This window comes from Cyprinus carpio, chromosome A7 (genome assembly GCF_018340385.1).
Source record: "Cyprinus carpio isolate SPL01 chromosome A7, ASM1834038v1, whole genome shotgun sequence".
Classification (NCBI taxonomy): Eukaryota; Metazoa; Chordata; class Actinopteri; order Cypriniformes; family Cyprinidae; genus Cyprinus; species Cyprinus carpio.
The window spans coordinates 29113540-29129303 of record NC_056578.1 but is presented as its reverse complement, the minus strand read 5'-3'; the positions used below and the strand labels follow the sequence as shown (position 1 = coordinate 29129303).

The 15764-nt window shown below is 37.0% G+C and overlaps 1 protein-coding gene across 3 annotated transcripts in view; it reads right to left on the bottom strand.

Moving 5' to 3' along the window:
• The window catches only part of LOC109092864 (transcription factor 12-like), a 101004-nt gene that overhangs the window by 83861 nt on the left and 1379 nt on the right, over positions 1-15764 (bottom strand). For all 3 annotated transcript variants that reach the window (XM_042760731.1, XM_042760732.1, XM_042760733.1), the window contains exon 3: positions 15534-15606. In XM_042760731.1, coding sequence (XP_042616665.1) covers positions 15534-15606 — 73 coding nt within the window. The remainder of the gene's footprint in view (positions 1-15533; positions 15607-15764) is intronic.

Below are 15764 nucleotides of genomic sequence, written 5' to 3'. Positions count from 1 at the left end.
CTACACGAAATGCACTAAACATAGAGAACAACATGCAAATCATGACCAACTCATGAACACACCTAGCAGTGAACTGAACTGAGCGCCCATCAAATCAAAGGCAGCACACATGAACGCAACCTTAACTAAGAGGCAAATATTTCTCTTGGCACAGTCTGGCTCTCTTCTGGAGTTTAATTGTCGAACAGGTGTCCACAACCATCCACAACAGACGCACAATGAGGGGGGCAGAAAGAAGGGCAAAGAACCAATTGTTCCTGAAGCAAGTGGCTCACTTATATGCAATGGCAACGCGGTGGCTGAAAAAAAAAGAACGCATTTATTTCTTCAGTTGACCGTTGCCTGGTACTGCTGCGAAAACAAGCGCCCCAGACATGACCTCACAAAGCCCAAGGTCTGAGTCATTCGGTTAAATTTGCTTCTTGACAAATTACCACGGAATATCAAACATTCCCCTCACAGGACAGACGGCCGCTGCATCGGAGTTCAGCGGCGAAGCTGCGATCAATACAGAGCCGTGGGGAGGAAGCACAGAGCGGATAAATGATGCTGGAGAGGTACCGCTTCCCTCTCTGGCCTCATTAAGAGAGGCGATGGACTCCCAGGACTCTGGAGAGAGAGAGAGATGACCGCTCAGCTCTCATTAGAGAGACTGATGTCATACAACAGAAGTACATTTACTCGTCTGAAATACCATGATAAGACCAACCGACGGGTGTCGCAGCTAAAGGAGGAGGAGAAAAGAAAACAATTATAAAACCTCAAAGCTTGATACAGCTCTGAAACTGTGATATGCAAAATGACATGGGTGTAGATTTGGCTGTGAACCGAAGGGGATAAATGTCCACCGTCTGATTTGTATTGTGGAAATTCAGCTAGAGACAACAATTGGATCAGAGATCTGGTACCTGTTTACACCAGGGGTCTCTTCTGAAACGAATACAGCACAGAATCAACTTTATGCTGCTTGAAATGTAAACATTTAGGAGTAATTTAGTAAAACAAAAAGGAGAATTGGGAATGTATTCATTTCATTCATCAGTGGCCTTTAAAATCAAAATTGAAAATTTGGGAATATTAATCAAATAATACAAGAAACCACTCTCAGTCAAGCTACAACAACCTTGAATCAGCAACAATGCATCATGCAGTTTCTAACAAACAGGAGACTTGGAAACAACTGAGAATTTCATTAACTGTAATCTTTTACCATGTTTAATAATATAACTGTAATTTATTAACATGTCCATGATGTGATTATCGCTGTGAGCAGCTCCTACAAAGTGTGGGAAAATGACGGGAGTTTCTATGGGACGGGTTTGTAAGAAATTAGTTAGCCAGCTGATTATAATGGAATAGATTCCAGTCTCTTTTTCTAACCCCAAATTTATGGGCAAGGAATCCCCATACTAAAATTTCATATATAAATATCCCATGTACACTGTGAAAAATCAATAATATGAATGTGTAAAATATAGTTGGGAAAATATGTAGCATCTATTACATTACATTTTTTCAAAAATATTTCCAAAGTTACCATTTTCCTGATAACATGTGAAGGCAGCATCAGATACAACATAAAGTTAAGTAATATAGTTAAAAAAAACTAATATGAATATATCATATTAATAATAAATGAAACTAGCACATTAATTATTTATGTTTTTAATACAATTGTTCTTCCTCAAATAAAACCACCAGATTGCACCGCAGTCCGTGTGTTTCAAATCCCTGCGTTACTGAATCAACTAGCGAGGAAAAACTGCAAAAATAGCTATATCTGTGTCTATTCACATGTGCATCTGTATAATTTTAAAATATCCTCACCAGCGGATATAAAAACCAAACCTACATGGTTGCATTTGATTATATTGCAGTTTGACGACATTAGAGAGAGAAATGCTGGCTGTGTAGAGGCAGTGTGAAGCGCAGCTGTAGTGACAAGGGACTTTGTCATGGCTGGAAAAGCATCTTCATTAGACCGGCCTCCTCGATTCCAACTGCAGCGAGTCACATCACGCTGTCTGTCACACATGGAGGACACTGAAGGATCGCACCAACACAACAGCTCCCACAACAACATGTCTATCTCACACACACACTTCTGACACATTCTTGGCATAGACATTAAATGATTGTGAGGAGATCAACATGAGAGCAGGTCATGCCAGCTTGAAATAAACATTTAAAACATTGTGAAAGCGTTTTAATAGGAGGGCTGTAAAGTGCAAGGGCTCATTTTCCTACATGCAAACAAGGAGCTGTTTGGAGATTTTCGATAATCTGGTTATACGCATGAAGGAGAGACTATTTGACTCTCAAAATAGCCCCACCCCTGGTTTGGGCATGTCTCTGAGCTAGATGTCCTGCCTACATACGAGGGGATTCCTCTCTTCATCAACATGTCATATAATACGTCCACTTCACAAAAGTGCTAATTGTAATACATGAGTAAAGTATGTTATTGTGTGTGTGTGTGTTTTAATGTTTTTTTTTTATTATTAGTATAATTACTAATATATATATATCATGTATTATATTAACATTAAAAAAACTTTTTAAAGAAATCAATACCTTTAATCAGATAGGATGCATTTATTTAACCAAAATGATAGGAAAGACTTCAACATTGTTACAAAAACTTTTGATCTTTTATTCAAAAAATGCATCACAGTTTTCACAAGAATAATATTAAGCAGCTCAATTGTTTTCAACATGAATAATAATGAGAAATGTTTATTGCTTTGCTTTGCTCATGTGCACACAAGTGCTTGCACAAGCGTGTCAAATACCAGTAATTTGACTAGCGCAAACATTAGTAAATCGCGTTGCGTGGTATAATCTACACAACTTTAACTTCTACCAAAGTCATTTTCTGGTAAGTTATTTGTTCTTTTACTTCAGTGTGGCTTTCAGGTATTTCACCCACCACTGGATAAATTACAGCTCAGTTCAAATGCTGAGTCAGTAACTGCTCTGCAGGATTCAGTGAGTTCATTCTAATGAGGGATTCATTAGACGTCCTCAAACTAGCAATTTGTCAGTTTTTATTCATTAAAGAGGACCAGTTCAAATGAGTCATTTGTTCATGAATCGGTAGGGTGGCCATATGCCATTCATACGGGACACGTCCCGGCCAGATTTTAATATTACCTAAAATATCCAGGTTTAGGCTGTTTGCACTGTTCAGGTCAATCGTTGTGTTACATTCATAAGAGCTATAGAGAGCAGAGCAGATGGCTCCTTATGCTTTTGAATCACCCTCGCACCTGCTTTGGTATCTTTTTTGAACGGTGCGCAGCGACACTTCAAGTCAAACGAATGAACAAACACGTGCACATATTTGCATTGCTTTGATAGTTCCCTGTAGATCTCACCTTCTCACATGCAGCCCCACGATTGGTTGATTATGTACAATACCTGCATGTTATTGGTCAAACTGCTTTGGATGTTTTAGGCAATAATAAAATCCTGGCCGGGACATGTCCTGTATGAACGGTGCATATGGCCACCCTATGAATCGGACTATGCTAGTCAACCTGTATGTTTCCGATTCATTACAAAGAACCAGCTCAGAATCATTTGCTTATGAATCAAACTTTACTGGCCCTTTGCTTTCTGAATGCAGTTTGCGAATAGAAAAACTAATTTTCTGGCCATTATTTCTCAGAGGTCTGTTTTTTATGTCCGCACAAGCTATTATGACACCAAACACACATTCATTCATTTAAAATAGTCAATGGAGATTCATTAGGGGCACAGATTTTTTTTATGATGGCAACAGTATCACACTTAAATTAATAGCTCACCCAAAAATGAAAATGATGTCATCATTTACTCAGCTGAAATAGTCAGTGCTCTGCAGAAACAAGAAGAGTGTCCATAAGAGTGTGGAACAACATGAGGATGAGTAAACAATGACAGAACTTTAACTTTTTGGGTGAACTATCCCTTTAAAAACAGATTAAAGCTGATGTCTTACAATAATGTGGTGTCCCTTTAACACTTAGCCTATACACTTTAAGATCTAGGCTGGATGAAAGCAGCAAAAGGACTCGTCTGATGCAAATTACACCCCAGTTACTCATTTGCTCCAAAATGCCAATTACCGATTTGGACTGAGTCATTTGTGGCCTACATTAGTTTGCGTATTCCCAGTCACATACACTGAGTGCCGACAACCAGCACTTATTCTGGCATGCCCTTCAGCCCAGATAGCACACGATATCAGAGATCTTGCCAAACAGAGAAAGGTTATGGAAAATGATCACCAGCCAGATATTTAAGGAGCACTTGATCCCTTTTTGTCTAAAGAATCCCAGATATTAAAAGGGGTGGGGGGGGATGGGGCGCCCTCTTCTAGGTGTGAATGAAATTTTATATATATATATATTTTTATATGTATGTATTATTCAAGTAATTGTTTTGATGGTGTTTTTTGACATCAGTTATGATTGTTTTTGTTTAATTTTTTTTTTTTTATGTATTTTGTTTATTTATTAGGTATTTATAAATACACACACATACAGTATATATTTTGAAAATATTTACATGTATATACATTTATATATTTATATTATTACATTTTATATTATAAATAAATATATAATATAAGTAAACATAGCATATTTTTCTTAAATATATACATGCATGTGTTTGTATTTATATATGCATAATAAATATACACACTACAAACTCATATATTATATAAACAAAACTTTTATTTTGGATGTGATTAATCGTGATTAATTATTTGACAGCACTAATATATATATATATGTATATATAAAATTTTCTGTGTGTGTGTGTGTGTGTGTTTATAGTTCTGTGTTCTGTGTTAAATCTGTTATTGCTGGGCTACCTCAGTAACCCAGCTAAGCACGCTTCACTCCGTCCATCAAATTCCTATCAATAAAGAGTGCTACAGCTCATAATGCAGTGCCTTTGAAAAAGGCAGGGGTTTAAAATGTTCCTTTACCTATCTCTCCCTTCCCCCTCCGTTCCATCCAGCAGAGGGGCCGTTAAGGGGTCTGGGCAGCATGGTTGTGCTGGATTTGTCTGGCCATGCCCAGTTCAGATGCATTAATCCAAACTCTCATTCTCGTCAATTTCCACACTTCCTTCCTGTGCTGCACCCTGCACCATATGTTCCCAATCGCTAACGGAGGAAAGGTGCTTCTTCCTCCAACCTTGAGCCTCATCCGAGGAACTAAGGCACACAAGCCAAATAGATGAGAAATTTATCTTCCTCATAAAAAAGGGCCAGACTGCTTTGGGGCTTGCGGAGTAAATCCAAGAGATTTCCCTTCCTCTAACACATAATTAAATTGAGTTGTGTTAGAGCGCACATTAAACTGCATATCTCTCCCACTTCCTCTCCTCGCGTTTCATGGGACAATGTGTGGCGTTAACTGAACTAAACTGTCTGCTCGAAGGAGCCTAATAGCAAAACAAAACTATGATGCTTGAGCCCAGAGCTGGGCGCTAAGATGTTTTAGAAATCTGATGATCGGTTGAGATTTCTGTTAACGCTTCTATTTGCTGTTTTTTGGTAACAATTAACAACCTCAAACTTTTCAATGCTATATAAAAAAAATTACTCATACCATAATATGCTTCCTTGCAGCACTTAAAAGGGAGTGAGAGAGGGAGAAAGACAGATGACTTTATGTAAAGCACTATTTTATCAGAAGAGATGTGCCTATGATTGCTGCTGATTCTTAAGCATGCGCTGGATGAATCGAACACGCTGTGCACAAAAGGATTACGCTGTCACACCCCCGAGTGCTTGCAATCAAGGTGGTGTTTATTGCATCAGGAAGATTTATTTTTATTGAGCTGCTCATTAGCAGGGTTTAATCAGAGCTCTATCTTATGACTGTTCTAGCACTGATATCTCATCACTCATCAGCTGGGCCCGAGAAAAAGCAAACAAACTCGATCCTTCCCCCGCTGCAACTCTCAGCCTATCCTCCATCACATCCAAGGAGAACACAGTGAATATGAATGAATCATGTAGAGATATGCTATGGCACTTGAATATTACAGCCATATAAATGCAGATAAAGAAAGCTGTTTCTGAGCGAATATGTTTCCAGCTAAAATTAACACTAGTGGGAGTAAAACACCAACAACTTTTAATCCTTTTAACACAAAACTTGATTACGCGGGCAGATCCTCAATTAAAAAAAAATGTTTGCAGTTCCTTGCACAATGCTATGCTTTTACCTAAGTGTATAATTTGTAAACTAATACAGTTTGACTTTTGCATCACAAAACCAGCTCTATATTTATTTTTCTGATAGTAAACTTGCTCAGTAGCTCACCTGGTGCAGCACTGCACTTGGGTACATTCGATTTAAGTTAGACTAAACCTGAAACTTTTTCAGTGCCACTCATTGGACATTTCACTTTGAATACGTCACAAAACATGCGAGAAGCAACGTAATATCATTTTGCAGAAATGTCCTCACACAGGCATTTTTTCCCAATGAGCTTGGGTTGAGGAATCAGAGTAAGCCATCACAGAAGAGCACTCAGATGTCATTCTCTCTTGGGGTCTGCTGGAGGAGCAGAGGGTTCTTCTAGGGCTGGCAGGGCAGGGAAGCTCACAACAGCCAAGCCAAACCAGCAGCACGGCCTCATACCTCTCTTGTCCTCCACACAAAAAAAACAGCATCCCTGGTCATCCTTCTTCATGTAAGAACAGAGTCAAGGGTACACCGATATAAAGAAAACCACTTATCCGCCCATGAAGAGGAGTAAAAGGAAACGACAGAGCGATATTATTATGTAATAAACTGATTGATAGCCAATAGGAGCTTATGACGGCTGCCCTTAGAGAGCCCATCTCTCACTGGGGGAACCGAGCCAAAATGACACGGGCTACATAACACATGCTAGCTTTCTATCGATTAACTCTCTCTGACCCTGAGCGAGGGAAAACACAGACTTATTTGCAAGGTAAAGAGAAGTGTCTCAGTGCTGCCAAGAGCACATCGGCCCACTATGACAATCTTTCCATAACAACCACGAACACACGGAGCATTCATCATCATTATGACTGGAAGCCGTGGCTCTTAAAGCCAAATCAAGCGTCGGTTTCCAGCTACAGAGCTGAATTAGGCTAAAGCAGAAATCCACAAACAGAACAATATTATTATAGTTCATTCAATTTGACACTAGGACTTGAAAATGTGACAACTTCCATACATTTAATGAAACCAATGTCATCACAGTAATTACCATAGTAACAAACATGCGTAAGACTCCACAATGCAAAATGGAGAGCTTTGCAAAAGCTTTGGCCGGCGAACATCATCTTTAATTTATTACTACAAATCCTTCAAAAGACAAATCAAAAATGAGCATACACACTAATCCTCAAGTCTTTTTCAAGAGAAGACATTGAACTTCAATTTGAATGGTATTTTGCACAGTAGGATAGAGGAGGAAAAAAAATCATTTCAGACTTCAGTCCTAAAAATACCAGGCCACATTAAGTGCAAATGCGTTCACAACTAAATCTATACATAGAGGGAGCTGGCTACTACAGACGATTAGGACCCGCACTACAATGTTTCTCACCATCAGCATTTTGTGCATATAAAATGGAAATCCTGATAGAAGTATCAAGGCACGGGTCACATACAGCCTGTCACTCGCTCTCTGACTCTGCCCATCACATGCGGTGAGACTGGAGTGTATATTGGTGACCTCATCAACGGCGCTATGTTCTTTACATGATGAGCTTGGTGTTTATTGGCTGATTGCGAGTCGGCATGAAGGAGCATCTTATTTCCACAGAAAAAAGAAAGTCATAAAGGTTTGAAACAACATAAGGGTAAGAGTAAATGATGAACTATGCCATAACCAAAACTCTTAATTAATATATATTTTTTTTTACAAAATAAATAAATAAATAATAAATATAATAAAAATGCACAAAATATTATTAATACTACATCATTTGTTTTAAATAATAATAATAATAACCAATATTATTACTATAAAATTCTAAAACAGAATACATTTTTTTTTTACATTTGCCAATGCTTCAGTTTTTTTTTTGCACAGAGTGTAACAGTAAATTATTGAGGAGAGAGAGTGGAATGTAAAGTAATGAAACCAGAACTCATCACAGGCTGAACAAGAACCTGCATTACCAGCACAACCATCACAACTCAACATCTGACTGCTGTGCCATGGGTCTGAAATTAAACAGAAAAAAAAGATCTGATACTCCTTATACATACAATTTTAATCAGGATTTTTTTTTGTTCAAAGAGGACACATAACTTCAATCCCAGTGGATCATGCTGAGTGGACCAAATGGGCCAGTTCATACAGTCAGCGCTGTGCCATCTCCTCAGAGAGCTCAGAAAACCACAGGGACACTGAGAGATCAAAAAGGTCATTATGCACCAACTCATGCCAAATATCTGCTCTCTTATTCCCAGTCAAAGTCTGCTCACTTTCTGAAGCAGTCCTGCTGGTGCGCACCGGGCCTGGTGGACTGAGAACGGCTACAGGCTGTTGGGGCATCAGAGCAAGATGACCCTCAGAACAGGAGTTAAAAGAACATAAACTGGCATGGGGAGCTCTGTTAGTCTGCTATCTACAAAAAATGCATTCTTTTTAGTGGATTCAAATGAAATAAGTTCACATTACTCACAAATATTGTTTTTTAAATCCGTTTTCTCAAATGAACCGAGTTACCTTAACTCATAGGGTACTCAATTTTATTTGTTATGGTTATTGAATACAGTTATTTAGATTTGATTTCAATTCTCTATTCACATTCATCCAAATCTAAGTGTAAAAATGTTTCACCGAAGGCAAAATGTACTATATCACAGTTTAAGTTCTTTGGATTTACTAGACATAGGCTCTATAACTGAAAGCGCGACAAATAATGAAAAGAAATAAAAAGATTAGGAGAGTAACAAAGATTCATATTGTGGACAAGCAAGATGATTCTGAAATAAGTGCTTTTTGAATTAGTACTGATGGGCATGTAGGGAGACATTATGGATGCACCTGCAAAATATTTCAGGTGCCTCTGTGGGTCCTGGGCGAATACTTTAAAATTAAATTCTGATGTGCGGTTTAAGCTCGCAGCGCCCTAATCTTGTTTCCACATACAGTGGGACTTGGGTCAGATATGTAATGAAATTGGAATGTGATGGAAAGTTGATCTCTCATAAAGAAAGGATGATGTGGCTCCGCCCACAGCCCTTCAGCTCTGACGGGGATTAATAACTCCAGGGATTTCCCGCTCAATATCAAAACCCCCTTTCACAGTTACTCATCACTGCCCAAATAAAACAGCAGTTCAGAATTTCAAAACCTGGCCTCTTGCTGACTCTAAAAGTTGTTGAAATGCAAGCCTTTTAATTTGCTTACGACACAAATAGGCTATTATGAGTTTGCCGCATCGGTCGAAGATGATGAAAGAAGAAGGGAAGGGTACGGTTAAAGATACCTTCCGCTAGGACTCTCACCATCAGCTCAGCGGCTGCTAGAGTGCCAACATTAGCGTGAGCTCAGCCTGAGGCTAAATACAGCTATGACTGTCAACATGCATTCTCCACTCACTTGCAAACAGGAAAAACACAAATAGTCAAACTTGATTTAGCCTTTCCATCCAACCACCATTAAATATAGCACACACACAGATACCAAGGAGGTGCATTTTTCTGCAAAAACCCTGTAGCCGGGCATCTTATCGGCCTCTCTCACTGATGTCATGCAATACAAATATACTATGCAAGGCTTTAGCAGAAACCCTGTACCCCATTCCCAAACTAGGCTGGTTATAGCCTTGCACTTTGAAGGACGAATATCAGAAAGGCTGCATTTCCATAACGCATTACACTCCCTTAATGCTTCCATAAAATTTGAGGCAACACGAAACAAGCTTTCTTTTATACTAGAGTGCTCAAAAGTACTGATACTTTAGTAAGAAGTAGGTACTGACATTTAAAAATGTAATGCGGTTTTAACTTTATTAATACTCTATTCACAATTTAAATAAAAGTTTTATTTTTCATACTGCCAAGTACACACTAAAAGGATTTGGATGCGACAACCGTATTTTAATATCAAGACTGAATCAAAACAATGATCCCATCCCATCACCTGCTCTCTCTCTTTCTCTATCTCTCTCTCTAGAAGCTACCCATCTCTCTCCACTTGTCTTGTTATATCTTATCTTGTTATATCTAATGGCCTAAATGACTTAGGGTTAGTTAGTTAACACAGAACTTACTATAGATAAACTGGAAAGCTTGTGCGCACTTAAAAATGTTACTAAAAATCTATATTGCTTACTTGTCACAAAGCTCAAAAAAAACCAACTTCTGGAAATCCTGTGCATTATTTCCCTGTTGTTATTATTTAACATAACTTCCAACGACACACCTGAGACATCCAGCAGACTGCTCCAGAACAGATGTGAAAGTTTACAACATCTCTTCTTTGTTTCAAACACAGCTGTCCTCCACAAGACACTTATTTATTCATCACACAAAGAATAACCATAATCTAAATATGCCCTAGTTTAATTTCCATTCTTTGAACTCACATCAAAGTTGTTGTTTTTTCCCTCTAAAATCCAAATCAATCACAAAAAATGCCAGCAAATCCGCTGTTGGGGGGAGATTTGCTGAAACGCTGGAAAAGATGCAAATGCCGTGCCAAGTAACCTGCCTTCAAAGGGCCTTGATCCCTATGGCAGCAGCATGATCTTCCATAACCAAGCCATGAGGTGACCTGAGACACATACATGACATGTCCAAAAACCCTCCCAGAATTCTCCCTGCCGTGGCAGCACCAGCCTGCCAGAGGAAGCCACTGCTCTGACGGCATCACATGTGCAACGTGGCCCAATGGTTCACAGAGCAAGCAGCAGGTTAGCTAAAAATAAACAACCTCCTGCCAGAGAGAAGGGGTCCTTCACTAAAACACACTGAGGCTTTTAAAAGACTTTTTTTGAATATAATATCATATTTTACCACAGATTTTATATATATTACTAGCGGTCAAAAGTTTGGGATCAGAATGAGTCTCTTATACTCATCAAGGCTGCATTTATTTGATCAAAAATACAGGGGAAAAAATGTAATATTGTGAAATATTATTATGATGTAAAATAACGTTTTTCTATTTTAATATACATTCAAATCTAATTTATTCCTATGATGCAAAACTTAATTTTCAGCATCATTACTCAAGTCTTTAATGTCACATGATCCTTCAGAAATCATGCTAATATGCTGATTTATTATCAGTGCTGAAAACTGTTGTGCTGCTTAATATTTTTTTGGAACCTGTGATACTTTTTTCAGGATTCTTTGATGAATAAAAAGTTTAAAGAAGTTAATAGAAATCTATAACAATATAACAATATACACTACAGTTCAAAAGTTTAAGGACAGTAAATATTTATTCTTCCTTTTTTTTTTGAAAGAAATTAAAACTTTTAATCAGCAGGTGATAGTAAAGATGTATATTGTTAGAAAAGATTTATATTTTGAATAAATGCTGTTCTTTTTTACTTTTTATTCATTCATTCATTCATTCAAGTTATCTGTTTTTCCAAATGAACTGTTCGTGTATATATATGTATTTATTTCAATTTAGAAAAATTTACAAAATCACAAAAACTCTGCTTGTTAAATCTAGCAAGCTTGGTGTTAAGACTGAATGTTTCTGAAAGCACAAGCTTGGATTAAAATAAATAATAAAAAAAAAGAGATATGAATATAGAAACATCAGAAACAGAAGCTGACTGAGAGTCTCAGGAGACAATGGCTTCCGGAGTTCAGAAACATAACAGGTTCGTTTCTTTACCCGAAACTACTGAAAGCCAGTTATAGATGTGGAGCGTATTTGAAATAATAATCCATTCTGAAACAAATGCAAGCTTAAATGGGAGAGACTCCCTCATTGTTTTAAACAAAACTCACAAATCCGCTGAGAAGCCTTTGATGATAAGCTGTGCTCAAGTGAGGTTTTGGCACCTTTAATATATTCCTTATACAGCAGGACAGTTTTATTTTCCTTGCCTGAAATTATCTTAATATTTGAGGCTTTTTCGGAGTTCAGAGACTTTTTATAGTGAATACTACTGTGAATACTAATCGTACAGATTCCTCCCCTCTCATTAATTATTAATCAGTAGATAAAGCCTTTTTCTAATCCACAGACAATAAGGACAGTGATGTCTGAGGTTTACTCTCAGCTCACTCTCTGAGGATTTCTTCAGGTACAAGTTCAAAAGCTCAGAGCGAAGCCAAACTCCAGGCAGCTTTGTTGACAAAGCAAAAGTAAAAAAAAAAGAATCTGGAAATCTAAAATATGAATAAATAAATAAATCTAGAATTTTCTCGTATTTTAATCATGAATTCAAATTACATCAAAGAATTTAAATATTTAAATTTTGGTATCAGTTAATACATACACTACCGCAGTGGATTTCAAACCCTGGGTCACGACCCTCGAATGGGTCACAAGACTTAAAAAATGGGTTGTCAGGATGATTTAAGGAAAATGTATGTATGTAACAATGTTCAAGACTCCGGGAAGAAGAAAGCGGTAACCGGCAAACATAACGTTAATAGCAAAATAAACTAAACAACAAAACAAAAGTAAGTGCCAGCCACCTCACAGCAGACTAGTATCTGTGTTTGCGCTCTGGAGAGCATCAAAGGTTTCTACGTACAATGTGTCTTTGCAGCGTTGAACATTGTAGCCAATCACAGAAATATGTTGATTTCTTGAACGCGATGGCCAATCAGAGATGACTGTCAGATCCACTGACCACTCAAAATGTCAGGGTTCTGTTCAGCCCAGATTTCTGCAAGTTTGCAAATCCGCTTGTTATTATGAACAAAGAGTAGGTTGCAATGTAAATAAGAGATTAATTGTGCAGTGTAGAGAGATTCATTGATTAGAATGGAATTTTCTAAGAGCGCGATAAACTGAGTGACAGATTTTCAGTGATGATAAAGGGAGCACTCTTTGTGTTCGATTTCTTGGCTATATATTATCCATTTAGAAAAGAACAGCAGTCATTTGAAATAGAAATCATTTTTAACTGTACAAATATCTTTACTGTCACTTTTGATGCATCCTTACTGAATAAAAGTGTAAAAAAAAAAAAAAAAAAAAAAATACTGATCCCAAACTTTTGAATGAAAGTGTATGCATTTGCATGTGTGACCATTTCATACAATTTATGAACTGACTTGACCTGCAATTAATAGAGCTGTTGCCTCACATGAAGAGGCACTGGGTAGGGTCTAACAGAGGAAGAGTTGGGTTTGCAGAAATATCCTCTGATGGCACTGTTCCACTATTGTTTTAAATGCTTCTTGGTGGGTCTGTTTCAACAGCTTTTTTTCTAGAAAAAGCAAAGGACATTTATCTTTGCACAATACCTCATGCCTGTATAACACAGTGGCTACGACATGAGAAATAACAGTGTTGGAGACAACAAAAGAGAATTCTGTTATCAGACAGGTGACACATGCCTCGCCGAGCTGTGGATGAAACAGAGGGCATATCACAGCATTCCCAAAAGGCCTGCTCTTTACAAAGGTCTGACAGATTAGCGAGAAACGTGACCAAACCCTTTGCACACATTTCCACTATCAAAACCTAATACACATGCAGATAACCATTAAGAATATTTTAAGAAATACTGCAGGTTCAATACAAGTTACGCTTAATTAACATCATTCGGAGTACCGAATGTTGATTTCCATAAAAAAATAAAAAAATAAATACAAATTTCAAGTCCCTTATTTTTTGTTTCTATTCATTGTTCAGGGATGCAAACTCATCATGGGTAATAAAAAAATGACAAAGAACCACACCCCACCCCACCCACAAATAAAACCCTAGATTATTAAACACTTTTAAAAAACTTTTAAAGCCTTTATTATTTATTTTTTTAACTCTGCTAAAATTCACTTTAAATGTTCACTTTCATTCATGAAGACAAGAATAAAAAAAAAATGTCGCCTGGTGTAAAACAAAGACTTAAGATGAAAATGACATGAAATTTCCATCATATCCAGCAGATGGCAGCAGAAGATTATCCATTAGCTCAGCTGCCATTTTCACTTTTTTTTTCACACCTTGCTTTTGGATGTATTATAAAATGACTATGAAGTATAGCAAGTGCATGAAGTCACAAAGACATTTAAAAATAAATACATAAATAAATAAATAAGCCCAGACACCACAACCTAGTAGTGTTAATTATTTATATACTTAACTAGTTAACTACAAATTACGCTAATTATTAATGGTATAATAATTAAGTAATGTATTAAATATTTTGCCATTTTTTAGATTTCATTTAAAAAAATACATTTTTCAAACATTGCCTAAAAAAGTAAACATCAAACGAGAGCTTTAGGTTATCTTTACCTGTAGAAGCAGCTAAAGCCAACATAGACTTGTTGCTGCAGCTGATCTAAACTTATTTCTTAAAAAGACTTTCATGAATCCAGCCCCAGATATTTAACCTGATATAGGTCACCTGATAATCCGGAATGCCAAGCTATATTAAATTATCTAGCATAGATGGATACAGCAAAATGGCTTCTCTCATCTATCTTGATGCTCCACACACACGAATTTCTGCCAAAACTTGAAGTAACGCCCCACAGCGTTTCCAAACCGTCACTGAAACACTGCGTTTTTGAGAAAGTTGAGAAACTAAAGACGTTTTTATCACATTTAGCATCATAGCACTTCAAAGCCAAAGACTGATTACAAGATCACATGTGCATAAATCATTTTCACTTATAATAGTTATATTCTGGCTGATCAGCCAACAAGATCAGATTATTTTACAAAACATTCTGAAAAGGTTTACAAAAGCATCTTGCAGTCTCGGCTATGCAGCTATTCAGCAATCCACTTAAAGTGGGTCCTCTAGATGCAGATGAGTGTAACAAGGGCTCTGCTTTGTTGCTTTAAATAAAACAAGCATTGAGATGGAATAATGCTTGATTGTTTCCTTCGTCTATGGCACATTGGGCAATGGATGATCTTTATAGCAACGTGTAGTCAAGGATTCATATATAAACAGGTGTATATGTATATATATCATATATATATATATATATATATATATATATATATATATATATATATATATATATATATATATATATATAAAATGTGAAGTCCAAGAAAAGCGATGATGTATGCATGTATGTAAAGTATGCATGTAAAGATTTTAATAAAAAATAAACTACCAGCCATAACAAGTTAACAAAAGTGGTTAACTTTAAAACAGTGGATGTATCTGATTTCTAAGACCATTAGTGGCATTACTGAACCCTTCTCTACCTGCTCCTTATTAATCAAGACAAACCAAAATCAAAAACACCTTGGGATGGAATTCTTTACTATAATCAACAGCAACAAGACCTCACTGAGAATCAAGAGGAGGTAACTGGACAGTGTGAGAGGAAGACAATCTTTCATTAAAGGATTTCCACCGGAAGTCCTACCTGTTGTGCTGAACTGGCTGCTTCCAAGAGTGGTTGGCCTGTTTTTCCCACTGTTTACAGGTGGAGAAAACATCTATGGGAAGACATGCAAACATTTTTCTGAAATAGTGTGGTACTAACATTACACAGACAGTGTCTCATGTTTACTGAATACAAAAATTCATGTGCAAAAAAAAAAAAAAAACAAGTGCATGTTTTATATATTACATATTCAAAAATATTTATATAAAA